We start from the raw sequence: 15456 nt of genomic DNA on the forward strand, positions 1-15456 counted from the left end.
AATAATCAATTCATAATTACCCTGACCATCATGGGAGGTTAATTTTATCAGTAGCTCCAGATTAGGTATTACGATAACCACAGATAATCCTATAGTCCTTTGCATCTGAGCATGCTCAGTCTGGATTGCAAGTTCCCTATTAGTTATTTCTATGCGTTCAAAGTATTACAGATGTACTAGCTGCAAATAAAGTATTATTCTTTTGATCAGACAACTAAGGCCAAAAAAAAAAATATCTGGTTCTGGTCAGGGTAAACTTTCTAAAGTGGTGCGACGACGCGAATTTTTTTTTTTCTATTTTTTTTTTGGCAAATTAGTAAATACACATTTTTTTGACACTTTACATACTCTGTTCTATCATATTTATCTCTTGAAAAACTTTCTTTTTCTTCGAAGCAGTTTAGGCTTTGTATTTAAGCAGTCTTGGCATGTAGGGTAGATTTCAGCTGCTTGTTCTCCTGATATCAGGAATAAATAAGGAAAGGGAAAGCAAAAATTATCAAAAAAAAAAGGATCGACGCAAGGGTATTCAGGGCATGTGCGCTGACCAGAACCAGATATATTTTTTTTGGCCTAACAATACATTCACTAAGAATTGTTACGATACCAGTCATTAGGCAGCATACATGTTGGTTTGTATTTGTCTGTATCCATGAGTAGTACAGCAACATGTTGAAATCATGATCACTTTTGCGGTGCAGATTCTTAGGTGTGGACCCATAACTTAATATGATTGGATTTATTTTACCATATTACGTGTACAGCTACACAAATACTCATATAGGATTCAATACTTTTCAGGGTGTATGATGTTACAATAAAATTATCTAACAAAATAGTTTCAAAATACATTCAAGTTGCAGCTAGTAAAGCTTAGACAGATGTGTATAATAATAATAATAATAATAATAATAATAATAATAATAATAATAAGTTTATTGCTGTGTACAAGCTAGGCCACTGGCCTTTCGGTGCATGACTTATAAAACAATTTTTAAGGTCAAATGTGTCAAAAATTAAGAATTTTATGATGATTTTATGATGACAGATCTTTCTAACATCTTTAGATGCCCATTTCATTGTCATTCACTCTACTAACAACCTGTAACTCTTGGTGAACGGCGTGTCCATTTCTATTGACTAAATATTTAGTCATGTCCACACCAAGGTCTTGTAATTTACCCAACACTTCAATTTTATGGTCTTTTTCTGCAGCTTCAAGATCTGGAAGACAAAATGAAGACATGAAGTCTAATAGCATCATAATTATCCTTTTACTTCATACATGGAATAAAAGCCATAAAGTGGAATCTAGGACAGAGGGGATTTTACATTGCTCTATTTTTGTACACTTACAAGACCCAGAAATGCTACTTTCAACAAGTCTACATCATATAACATCTCTGAAATAGAATTTATAAAAATTGACAAATCTTGCTAAGAAGCCTTCTGTACACTTGGACAAGACATTCTAAGAAACAAGCAAAGTTAGAAGCTCCTAATCTCTCTAAACAATATGAAAAAGCTCTGATTATGTTTCTGTACTTTTACATACCCATAGACTTGTTTGCTATGCACCTTGTTGAAATGCCTCCAGGCACAAATATTAGGGGAAGGGACAGTTTCAAGCATAGATTAGATGATATATACTGATTACTTTTGTTTACCCACTTTAAAATTACTTTCACACAGTAACAAACCTTTTATAATTCTTTAATTTTTGTAATTATTTGTTATACAAATATGAAACTGATCTGTTATCACGATTTATTTTGAAATAGAAAAGCATAGTAAAGTTGTTTTATTATTTTAACAAAATCCAAATAAATACCAATTTCTCAACCACTTAGCCATTTTGATATACTTACCAAGATTTGCCTTCTTCTGCATCTCCTCGATCTTCAATTTTTCTGTGTGTCTCGTCTCAGAAAGTTGTAACTCTGTTTCTTTCTTCATAGTTTCTACTTTCTGTTTGTGTTCATGGATTCTCTTCTCCATCTCTTTTTCTACACAAAGACAAAGGAAGAATAACTATATGTATTTGAGGGTGCTGTTACATGTTCCATACTTCAACTAAACATCTTAGAATATTGAGATGGAATTGTCATTCTTGATACTCCTGTTATACCTTATATTGAAATATAATAGGATGAGGGCAGACCTGCTACTGCTTCCTCGTTCTAACATACAGTGCAGCTCACATAAAACATCACCTGAGTGCGCGCATCACAAAAGGATCATTCTTGCACAATTGGGGTGCTAACTATGCATTGATGCACTGTTGTTGTTGCATCATCAAAGCATCTGCATGGAACAATGCTCGCATCTCTCATACAGAATAAACAGCACTTTATGCGCACATGCTTTGTGACTTAGTAATAATCACGTACTCTGCTATCTAGATTCAATGTTTATAATGAGATGCTGATGCATTGTTAACTTGATGCACTGTTAATGAGATGCTTTGTGGACACCTCAAAGGTGCAAATTGAATGCTGTTTACATACACTAATCCCCAAGAGCATTGTTCATGAAGTTTTCCAGCATAATGCTTTGAAGATGCAAGCACAGTTCATGCACAATCTCCCATCATAAACCTTGCTATGCAATATACCATGTACTTTTTTTTTGCTTCACAATCACAGGATAACATGTGCTACACTTTTGGTGGTTAACACAAACCCAAAAGGAACAACATATTTGCGATATCTCTCAGGCAACTCACTTTGATTGAACAATATCAACCTTTACAATGTGGATGCTTTAATGGCAATTGTGGCATAACTAACTATACTACTAACAATACCTTGTCTGTGTAAAACAACACCATACTCATTAATGAGCCGAGCCCTCTCATTTTGATCTTTTTTTATCTTTTTTTTTAACTTTGTCATTTAACTTTGCTCGCTTTACAATAGTAATAGCAATTACCATGGTTACTAGGGATGCAGATCACAATATCTAGCCATTATAGAATATTGTTTAATTAACAAACTTACTTTCATTTGAGCGTGCCTGTTCTTTTGTCAGTTTGTAGTCAGCAATTTTCTGCTGCATTTCTTGAACTTCTTTGCTCAATTTCAACTCTGTTCGACTCTTGATGGCGTTGTCTTGCATTGCCTACAACAAATATAATAAGGGAGAAGATATATATAAAATAACATAAGCTCTGTTTCTACTATGAACTTTAATGATATCATAACCAATTCTCCTTACATGTAAGTAATCCCTGCATGGTACCCTCTGAACACAACTTCACTGATATAACCAATTCTCCTTACCTGTAAGTGATCCCTGCATGGTACCCTCTAAACACAACTTCACTGATATCATAACCAATTCTCCTTACCTGTAAGTGATCCCCTGCATGGTACCCTCCATACATAACTTTACTGATATTATAGCAAATTCTCCTTACCTGTAAGTGATCCCCTGCATGGTACCCTCTGTACACAACTTTACTGATATTGTAACCAATTCTTGCAGCTCTGTGCATTAACTGTGGATATGTATTTTGTGAATTCAACTTCCCAGCCTGCTGCTGAAACTCTTCATACCTATGGTTTAAACATTAATGAAATTAGTCTAGTTCATGACACAATCTATAAATTTCAATGCTACCAATTTCCACAAGAATAGCAAACTATCATAATTTATGCAACTATTTTGCATATTTTAGAAGCATGTAAATTTGATTGAGTGGTAATTGATTTTGTAATAACCAATAGGGTGATTCTAGTTGATTACAAAGCATCAATACATAAATTCAAAACAGTAACCCATGGCAGTACTGATAGTGGTGTGTAGCATAAGCAGTTATATAGCACCATATATCCAAAAAGTAGCACCCCCCCCCCCCCCCATCTCCCCCAGCAACAGCAGTTTTGCCAAAAAATGACGCAGGGTTTTACTGCTATCTTACCAGTGAAGTTAGAATGATTGGATAATCCTTTTATTCAGGAATATCTATTTCTATACCTCCTAGACAACTGTTTTTACTCAATGACTAAAACTGTAACCTTAATAGAAACTGTGATGGTACTAAAATAATTCAGGCTATCATCCACAGACATCACCACACAATCTAGTTTTTTTACTCTGTAGAAGGCAATTAGTGTATTGCTGAAACGTTGGCAATAATAAAGATCACCTGAAGATTTTAGTAACTGGTTGAGTATGTCCATCATTTTCACCTCACAATTTGTCAACATTTTGATGTATTCGTGCTCACTTCTAATGACTGCAATTGTTGTAGTTGGACTGAGTTTATTTCTTGGAACAATACTAAAATAAACTTACTTCAATTTAGCAGCAAATGTTACGATATCAGCACAGACAGCACTGCAAATAATACAATTAGAAATAAAACAGAATTACTACTTCATCAATATACCAATAACATCATTATGTAACATTATATTATACCATAACAGTATATTGATGGTGCAATCAGTCAAAAGATCTGATTGGTCAAGACATCAAACTAACTGTGCTATGCATTGTATTGATGGTATAAATACCATCAACTGTCCTAGCCATACCAAAAGACAATTGGCCTTTCCAAGATTTACCATGTTGGCACTATACTTCCTGTCTGCTATTGTAGCAATATACGCATAAATTACATCATCGGATACTTTAAAAGTTATATCTTAATATCAAGCTTGAGTTCAGTCAATTGCAAGTGACGGTTTAGTCCATCTGCTAGACCTCAGATGTTCTTCTGATAAAATATGACACACGACCGAACATCGCAAGCCCTCACTGTGAACTTCGTTCGCTTATAGTATCGAAAGAAAGCCCCAACGTGTAGCAGCAAGACTGGTGATGGTTAAGTATGCTTTTAGTAAGTACAATAATGTGAGTACCTTACAAATATACAGTAACACCATATCTAAATATGTATAAACTCAGCTAGTGGCGCTTTATACTTAGCAAAGTTTGTACAAGGGTCTAGCAGCTACACTAGTTATCTTTCATACTTCTAGTTGTTTGATATTTGTTAAAAATTATTCAGCTTAATCTGCTTACTTGATGAAGTCGGCAACGGGGTCATGGGTCATCTCCAGCTGTTGAAGAAAAATGGGTTACAGGTCAAAATGAATAATTTATTTTCTATTGAAAAATAATTCAAATATTTAACATTTAGTGAATTTTATTACGGTGACATCTTTGACATTGGTTTCTGATGGAAATACAAAAATTGTAATGAAGCGCAAATTACACAAAACTATTAAGCACCCGAATATAATTCAAAATATATCTATATAAATATAAGATATAATTCCTTTCACCATTCATATTGCAGCTTTTAAGAACAGATAGCCTACCTATAGACCTGAAGGACTAGTGTTACATGTACTACACTACTTCCACTATCTTAACTGACATTTTGATTTTTTTTTTAATTTTCGTTTGTCCATCTAGTCTACAAAAAGTCTTGAGTCACGCCCCACCACATGTAACATGCCCCACCACACGTAACATGCCCGGCCATACGTAACATGCCCCACCACACGTAACATGTACAAACAATTGACATAGAACAGAATGTTTCCCATACAACCTCTCACAAAAACACTTAATTATGGATTCTTCATGCAACCTGGTTGCGATTTAAATATGTCTAATTGTGTATTCGACCAATCAAATTCACTGGCGGAATGCCATGGAAACACTGGCAGTTGTTAAAACCATCAGTAGAAGAGATGGACGAGCTAAAATTCTAAAATTCAGAATATCAGTTAGGATAGTGAAACAGTAGGTCTACAGGTAGACAAAGCAACAGATGGTAATATCTATAAATAACTTTTGTTTTGTATGCCTTTGGGATGAACTGGTGATCCCAACTGTTTCTCATACTATCTTACATACAATATCATACCATGCTGATGATGCATTAGATCTGACAGTGTAACTCTACATTCACTTACCATTTTTTCAATGTTTGTCAATTCATAGAATATCATTAACTTTATAACTATCTCAGTATCATCACTTGTTCTCACCTCCCTCACCTAGCAACAGATATACATAACAACATGATGAGATTTGGCTTTACAAATTAATGGCTAAAAATACTATGGTATTGCTCGTAGACCAGGGTTTCAATCCCAGTTTTAATATTAGTGTTATCTCATCACTAGTGGAGCCATAAGGATTTACATAAGATTATTATTTTGCTCTGGACTAAAACATATATTATAATACTGACTCTGAGAGTACATCATTCTTTACCGACACTGATACTGAAGTCTTGATAGTCCTGTGGTGTCATTACATTGATAACCAGATTTATTTAGTTCTGTGAAGGTAAAGTGTAGGTAAAGGACCATAGCACAAGCTCAGGACAAAACCCCCTCCCTCTAAACGAACGTTCACAAGTGTGATAGCACATGTTTATATATGATGTATACCATGATAAAAATTGTAGCAGTCACACCACTATGATTGATGCTACATGTATGTAATTTTAAACATGATGGTAAACACAAGTTCCAACCTTATAAACCTATATACTGAGATGATGGTACGGTAAACACATCAAAATACTACCAGAAACCCAGCACTGTATCTCACATTAGAAGTAAATTTTTATCAACTTATCAACATCTCAGTTGTAAATACAGAAGCTTTTATCACTGAAGGTGTGACAGTTTTCAAAATTTGGTTAGAATAGAAATGCAAAAATAAAGATCAGCAATTGCACTGATGGTAAGACCCCTCCTACCCCTAAATTGAGCTTGTGTGATCATCACTAAGAACACTGCAATAAGGTTAAAAACTAGATTACCTCAAGTCTTCAGGCTTTTTTACTCTTTATTTGAGACAAGTGTGTTCTTTTGTGTGAAATAGTGAACTAAGGGAATGATTGCAAACTGTCAGGTGAACACTAAGCCTATATTTGGGAGACTACTAGTAACTGAAAAAAATAGAAACATAAACAAAAAAAATGCCAAGGGGCTGGTGCCAGTCTAAGTCAAAACACCATTACAATCCACTCTAACGATTACAGCACCTCTCAAATTTACTTGTGCTGGCAACTCCCACTTTATAAATTGATTGATTGAATAATTTTTGCATAACAGTACAAGACATAATAATTACATCATAAAATTAATACTCACATTGTAGTAGAAATGTTCAGGAATAATTGGTAATTTGTAAAATTCTCTAAACTTTGGTATCAAAACTGTTTTATTTTTCTTTACATCTGCACCATGCCACTTGAATTCATGGAACCTAACAATAAACCAAAAAGATGAAATTATCAAATGATTTGTTTTATTACAGATGTCGAAAACTGAAGGCTCAACTACCAAGATAAGAATGAAATAGCACAGAGAGAGAGAGAGAGAGAGAGAGAGAGAGAGAGAGAGAGAGAGAGAGAGAGAGAGAGAGAGAGAGAGAGAGAGAGAGAGAGAGAGAGAGAGAGAGAGAGAGAGAGAGAGAGAGAGAGAGAGAGAGAGAGAGAGAGAGAGAGAGAGAGAGAGAGAGACTCTCTTACCATTCATCAGCTGTTGGTGTGAAGACAGCTGGACCCCAAACAATGCGTCTTTCAACTCTGTTTCCATCTTTACTACTCTCTGGTTTATAAACTATTAGTACCTGATTAGCATTCAGCTTCTCGGCATTACATGTAGTAATCGTACTAACTTGGAGTGGATTCAGAAACATTTCACAGGGTCCCTGGCAATGCTCTTTCCGCCCATCGATCCATTTGATTTTCAGATACTGGTCTTGTGTAGCTCTGTAATGCATTAACAACTGTAGTCTTTCCCTAAAAAGGTAAACCTAGGTTGAATACAGAAAAAGTATTTATTTATTTACGAAGTAATTACTGGAAGCTCCCTCACTTCACCATAGCACTAGTACTATGCAACATACTATAAATTCACTGCAGAGTTGGCATCAATATCTTATTATGAGTTATTATGAGTGATATTATCACTTCAAATTGTGAAATTCCTTTCTGAAATGTTTACATCAATACAGACTCTTCAGTAGCTACATGTACATGAGTGTTGTATATAAATTATATTGTGACTTTTTGTCTATGTATTTACTATACTATGCTGTCTATAGCATACTGTTAAATAATAAAGAATTATTCATTATTTATTTAACATTGATAACATGTACATGATTATATACATATAGTGCACATGGTAACAATTATTTTTGATGAGTCCCCCACCCCACCCCACCCCAAAAAAAAAAAAAATATATATATATATATATATGTGTATATATATATATATATATATATATATATATATATATATATAACTCGGTGAGTATCAATCTGCTAAGACAGCACTGTGCTCTATACCGCAGTGGCAGAGCGTAATAGTTTTGGTAGTACTGGAACTCTTTCTTGGGTGTAACTCGGAGTTTCACGCATATTGCGATCATCAGACACTCTGAGTGTCTGATGATCGCAATATGCGTGAAACTCCGAGTTACACCCAAGAAAGAGTTCCAGTACTACCAAAAATATATATATATATATATATATATATATATATATATATATATATATATATATATATATATATATAATTTATTCAGAAAATAAAGGGAATGTGTCAAAACGTTGCTAACTTCGATTTAGGATTGTAACAAATTTGTTACAATGTTAGTTGGTGTGGTTTTGGCAAAAAATGTGTTGTTTTTTCCACATGAAACTGTTGAGAGTAATGGGGGGGGGGGTACAGAATGAAGTCTTGTTTTTTTAAGTCAGATTCAATTTGGTACATTTTCTGTATAATATTAATATTTATAGTTGGGTGTCTCCTAATACATCCATGGTGTCACTGACTTTTTTTTTCAAAACAATCCATGTTTACTTACCCGTTTTGGACCAACTACAATCTTCCCTTCTCCGAGATGATTAAGAATCAGCGCTTGTTCGCCCTCTCTCACTGTTTTGAACTTCATGTTGATACGATGTCGACGACCACCCGCAGTATTATAGTTGAATGTGTACCTAACCCGGTTACACTAACTTACAGTGTAAAGACTCTAAAAGACAAGCGACACGGATTAGGTCGAGGTACTGTACTTACGAATTTACACACTTATATACTACGTTCTACGCTCTGAACAGCGAAACACTACGATCACAGTTATGTTCAGACGAACAAAAATAGGAACTGATGAATCATCAAATGTTTTAAGTAGACACTATAAATAGATTACAACCAACTCCCACTACGAATTCTGCAACGTCTTCACTTTGTACCTGACTCACTCACTACCCTTTTCACATCCGGGTATGAAAGTGAGTGCGCCCTCATTGATTAATTTCTTTCTAAATTCCCTTTCGTCTTACGGTATGTCAGATGATCAAGTCAGGCGCTTAACTAGTCTTGCTGCTAGACGTTCGGGCTTTCTTTCGATGCTATAACTATAAGCGAACGAAGTTCGCATGTGAGGGCCTGCCCGAACTCGGATGTTCCATCCTCGATAGCGTTGTTCGGCTGTGTGTCGTATTTTATCGGAAGAACATCCGAGGGCTAGCTGATAGACTAGCGCTTAACCTGACACCTACATATTATGTATTTGTAATTTACATGTATTTATAATTTGATTTTATCACTTTTGTTAACGCATCGGAACCGGTAGTGCAATTTTTATTATGTTGTTTCGATTCTTGTGACAGAGATTTTTTTGTAGACTCAGATTTAGTTATTGTTGTTGTTGTTGTTGTTGCTGCTGCTTACGCCTATCGTTATTGTCGCAAAAACTGGGGTGTATACTATCATTATGCGAAAAATTGAAATTAATAGATATCGATGCGTTCGAGTATAACATTCATGATTCAATTATGTTTTTGTTGCTATGTGTTTGGTACTGTTGTTGTTGTTGTTGTTGTTGTTATAATTATTATTATTATAATTAGTATTGTCATCGTTAAGTTTGTTATTATTAGTATTTTATACTACATATGAGTACAGCATATTTTACCTATGAAGTTTTCGTATGGTCGATCCATATATTGTCAGCCATATGTGGTAAGCTCACTACTGAAACGGCGACAAAGCCAAACCATATAAAGACTGACCAGTTCTACATGCTGGCCTACCAGCAGTGGTGAATACGACTGACCAGTACATGCTGGCCTACCAGCATGTGGTGAATTCGACTGACCAGTACATGCTGGCCTACCAGCATGTGGTGAATTCGACTGACCAGCTTTTTACATGCTGGCCTACCAGCAGTGGTGAATTCGATCGACTGACCAGCTCTACATGCTGGCCCCTACCAGCAGTGGTGAATTCGACTGACCAGTACATGCTGGCCTACCAGCAGTGGTGAATACGACTGACCAGTACATGCTGGCCTACCAGCAGTGGTGAATTCGACTGACCAGTACATGCTGGCCTACCAGCAGTGGTGAATACAACTGACCAGTACATGCTGGCCTACCAGCAGTGGTGAATTCGACTGACCAGTACATGCTGGCCTACCAGCAGTGGTGAATACGACTGACCAGTACATGCTGGCCTACCAGTATGTGGTGAATTCGACTGACCAGCTCTACATGCTGGCCCCTACCAGCAGTGGTGAATTCGACTGACCAGTACATGCTGGCCTACCAGCATGTGGTGAATTCGACTGACCAGTACATGCTGGCCTACCAGCAGTGGTGAATTCGAATGACATGGAAGTCATCATTATCCACTTATAAAGTAGAATTTTAAATTTCCCACAATGCTAGGTCGACACCCCCGGTCGACACCTTGGGATGATTAGTACGATTGTATTGGCGATGATCCAAGTAATGTAATGTTGTGTTGTTGGTCAGTCAAGGCGAGGATGTCTTTTACATTGCTGTCACCATGTTGAAACTGTATTGGTTGTTTATCATTTTTCGATTAGACAACCATAACATATTCACAGTTAAAATTGTTCGAATACCAATGTACATGTCAATATTACTGATAAGTAGTACAGAAACAGGTTGATGTCATGATAACCGTTGAGGGCGCTGTTTTGGTTGTGGACCCAAAATATTAATTTGATTTGATTTCTCGTGTATACAACGAAATATATACGTTTAACCGCAGATGATGCAATACTGCTCATGGTCTACGATATCAGGGTTAAGTTATTGTACAAGCAAAATGTTTTCAAAAAAACGTCACCGTTACAGCTAGTGTGTAGCTTTAATGATTAATGTTGCTGTGAGTACACTTCAATTGACACATTGATGACGTAGACGGTGATATCAAAAGTACATATTGTGCTTTAATACTCTAACCATGTAGGCTTCCGGTCTATAAATACACAATTCCATATATGGTCTACACAATTCCATATATGGCGTGTCTATATTTCACACAGCTGCAAGCGTTTTTGATAAACAAGGACATTGATGTAAGCGACACTGACCTTCTAGTGTTTTTTGTACACAGTCTGTTGAACTTGGCCTATGTATTCACGAATGCTGAATATAGATTTCCGCTGACGTCACCCTCGTCATCACTGTCATGGCCATCTATTGAACGGCCCTCAATAAATAGAATGTGGACTACGTCTGTGGTATTCATTAAAATGAAAGTGTCGGTACTTCTCAATGTGCTCAACTCTTGATAAATTACACAAAGTCATACCGTCCCATATACTAGGCTGGATAACGTGGTCTATGGTATTATCTTATTAAGGTTTGTAATTCCATAAATGTCTGTGTATTTCTTTTCCTTACTATAATGTGTGTCTGTGTATTTCTTCTCTTATAATGTATTCATGATTTAACTAGTTATCTTCTATCTCTCAATGCCAATATCAATCTAAACAATGCTGTTTTCATCGAGTTGTATTTTCAGTCAATCAAATGTGATAAAAGTTGCCTCGGACTTTGAAGCCAGTTGAATACAATGGTGTCTCGTATTTATTTGTTTTCTGACGTCCTTATCTCATCATGATCTCCAAATTGAAGAGTCAGGTCAAGTTAGGTCATATCATTTGACGTTGGTTTACGTGTTAAGGCTAAATCCTCTGACGGCACGGTAAAATTTTAGTCCCGCCTAGGGCGTTATAATGTTGTCACCAACAAATAATTAAGTTACATGATGTTTACTTGTGGGTGTTTTTAATTATAAGAGCCGCTGAAGGGGGGGGGGGGCTGATGCACAAACGGACGTTAGATTCAAGTTACAAATCATTTATTATACAGTCGGTCTATCTACAAGGATCTTGCAGTGCAACCATGTAAAGTTTGAGCTACAAATTTTAGAATACATTGATATATCACGTGATTTTATGTTTTGTTGTTTGTTTCTATAGGCACATTTCTCAACTACCCTCTCTCTAACCTCCGGCCTTTATCGGGACGTTTTACCGCCCCCCCCCCCCCCTCGATTTTACTTGTCATTGTGAACTGTAGTGCGATCCTAATACTAGTATTAATCATCTGTCAATGAATACGTTCATTTTCGATAATATTAGAATATGCTGTTGACAGAAAGTAACGAAACTTGTAAGAATCACGTGTCTACGTTAAGTTGAAAGAGAGTGTCGATGTCATATATGGTAACAAGCTGAACGACTACCAAAGTCACGCACCATCTGGAGTAGAAAGTATACTGACCTCAACAGAGGTCACAGTTGTGACGTCACACGTAAACCTTCACGACAACAAACAATTGTAAACGTAGCTCCGCAAGGTTCTATGGTCGATGGCCTTGCTAACGCACTGGGGGACAAACCTTAATAGCCATCGACGTCTATCACTGTGAGTAAGATACTTGAACTATCAATTATGAATGCGACGCCCCCTGATTTACCGAGCCCAGTACGTGTTTCAATGTTTGTTTACCCGTGTGGTGCAATTTGTTTTGCAGATCAACCTTGTTAGATAGTTCTATACTGTGTGGTAATCAAGGACATACCAGTTTGCCATGAAAGGGAATTTTGCAACCTTGAAGTCGTCTTCAAAGACACTAATTTCGTCGTGGAGTACATGCGTATGTGGTTTTGTGGCATCAAAAAGGAAGGAAATTATGGACATAGTGTGTCTCACTGCATCAGGTATGTGTCAATACTTCTTTATACATGCACGGTTGAAATATTGGTATGCATTAGTAGTTACCAACATATGGCGCTATGAATCCGATTTTTGAATGCACACAAACATGTGACTGGAGCTCGCTATGCATATCGTGTGTCTTCCTTGTCTTTATTTCACAGACACTTGAAATTATGGAAATGTCGAAATGCTGAACTAATTCCAAGTTTATTTATTGGTATTACTTAAAAGTGCGTATCGCGTCAGCTTCTGTTTTTGTGCAATACATGTAAACGCATCATCAGTGTTCGTATGCCGTTAGATTGTGGACTCATGTAAGCGCGTGCATGTTGTTGCATGTGTAGTATGTAGCTGTGTGTATCATTCCCTTTATTTATCCGTTTGGAATCACGTAAACTGGGTTTTCTTCAATCGAGAGCAATTATATCGCCAAGTGGTCGTACTGCCTGTATATGCATTATTGCCTTCAGCGTCTATTACAAAACCTGAGACCAATTCACTTAAGTGGTCTGAGTTCAAAAACAACGCAACACGGTGCAAAACACAACGCAACACAATGCGACACAAGCCACCACAGTGAAACACGCACGTACAGTACAACATAAGGCATTTGGTGTCATCCAGGGTGAGAGTATATCATATATGCATGGCTTAACAGACTTTAATAATTGCCTATGTACGAGTCTACCCACCCCTGGATTTTGGACCCGAAGTCTCCCATTGTAGGAACCAATTGTATAGTAAATGGGCGTGTTGAATACAACAATATATTCATCGTGGTTGGCGATATGCCGATAGCTCTCAATAGTTTAAATTTGACGACCGTATTTTGTCAAAAACTATTGGAATGTATTAAAGTTAGAGGTTAGACAGGGACTAAGCAGAAGAAGAACTTTAAAAATGAATACATTTCGAGTGTTTTTTCTTCCTTTTCCTTCGCTTCCCTCCGATTTACTTCACTAGAATCACCGTTATTGTTGTCATTCCATCCTCCACCTCCACCACTGCCACCACACCCCCAGCACCACCGCCATCACCGTCATTATCATCATCGTCGTCGTCGTCGTCGTAGGGGAGAGAGTGGGTTATCAACATCAACCCTGTCAGTATTTGACAGGTAGAATATATATGTCTAAAAGTAACTTCAATTTTCTAAAACTAGGTATATTTTCCAAATTACTAATTGTTATTTTGTTATTTTTTCAGCTATTGCCTTGGTACTGCTGATGTTTGTCAGCCTCTATACGAGTAGTGATCAATTTGGAATTATGGGATACCTAACGACCCGACTATGTTTCAGTCTTTACCTTTTACTAGTAACGTACATAGTACTACATATGTTCAGCCCACTCAAAGATGAGAATATATTTATGGAAAGTATATGTACTTTTGTACTGTCAATCATTGCCTCGTTATTCGATCTCTCAGTCATGGCTGTTGACAATAGTACTATGGTGGTGTATAGTCCAGGGTTGCAGAGGGATCGCGTAGATCACATCGCCCCCAGGTTGCACAGATGTCTGCAACAAGGACTATTTTTCTACTTTTTAAATGGAGCTATACCCTTATCTGGAAACCATAACTATTGGATGTACTATCTCTTCACATTATTATTTGTGCAATTTCTCTTTACAACAGACGACATTGACATTTCATTGGCGTTCAATTATGATGCCTATATGCTTGAAGAAGAAAACCACCCAAATCCAAACACGAAAAGGATCAAGTGTGTTCTAGCCCTCATTGTAATAACAATTAACTTCTTCATTATTGGAATAGATTTATCAACTTCTAATGCTGCTTCACTGATATTTGCAACAATCTATTTTGCGGCCACCGAAGGAATTTGCCAAAAACTTCTTACTAAACGTTTGTTTACTTCAGAAGCTGACATTGTTGATTTTGAATGTGAAGATTTTTACAGGAAATTAGTTGTGACGAGTATTGGCATTATTCAGAACATTATAGTTGTGTTGTTCACTGTTTACATAGACTACAAAACTTACCCTGTAGCCTTGTTGGCTTTCTTTAACATTTACAAACCCTGGACGTACATTGATGATGTTTTATTGGTCAATATTCACCACCACAGACGTAAAATGAAGATTTTCCGCAACGCAAGCCCAGAAGAATTAAAACAATTGGACGACGTGTGTGCTATATGTCTGACGTCAATGGATAATGCTGTCGTCACAGAGTGTACGCATATATTTCACAAGGGTTGCTTACAGAGGTGTTTGGCGGAAAGGAGGAGATGCCCAATGTGTAAACAAACCATTAGCTATTACATTTAATGTGACGTTATTTGAACTCTAAGTAACATACTAAAACGTCCACTGTGCTGTCAACTAGTTCTCACAAAACGTCCATGGTACTGTCAACTAGTTCTCACAAAACGTTCATGGTACTGTCAATTAGTTCTC

General features: G+C 36.6%; 1 protein-coding gene across 2 annotated transcripts; it reads right to left on the minus strand.

The window, feature by feature from the left end:
• Positions 1-1013: 1013 nt before the first annotated feature.
• On the minus strand, positions 1014-9257 carry LOC144440337 (uncharacterized). 2 transcript variants are annotated; one of them, XM_078129695.1, is made up of 10 exons: positions 8854-9257; positions 7508-7794; positions 7128-7242; positions 5934-6017; positions 5032-5069; positions 4300-4341; positions 3419-3557; positions 3000-3120; positions 1869-2006; positions 1014-1224 (listed from the first exon to the last, which is right to left on the minus strand). In XM_078129695.1, exons 1-10 carry the CDS (start codon positions 8938-8940, stop codon positions 1064-1066), a joined length of 1212 nt encoding a protein of 403 aa, XP_077985821.1. In that variant the 5' UTR covers positions 8941-9257; the 3' UTR covers positions 1014-1063. The 2 variants fall into 2 exon arrangements, with proteins under 2 accessions (XP_077985821.1, XP_077985822.1); XM_078129696.1 differs by lacking the exon at positions 8854-9257 and having other exon boundaries at positions 7609-7701.
• Positions 9258-15456: the final 6199 nt, after the last annotated feature.

This window comes from Glandiceps talaboti, chromosome 9, assembly GCF_964340395.1.
Source record: "Glandiceps talaboti chromosome 9, keGlaTala1.1, whole genome shotgun sequence".
In the NCBI taxonomy this organism is placed as follows: Eukaryota; Metazoa; Hemichordata; class Enteropneusta; family Spengelidae; genus Glandiceps; species Glandiceps talaboti.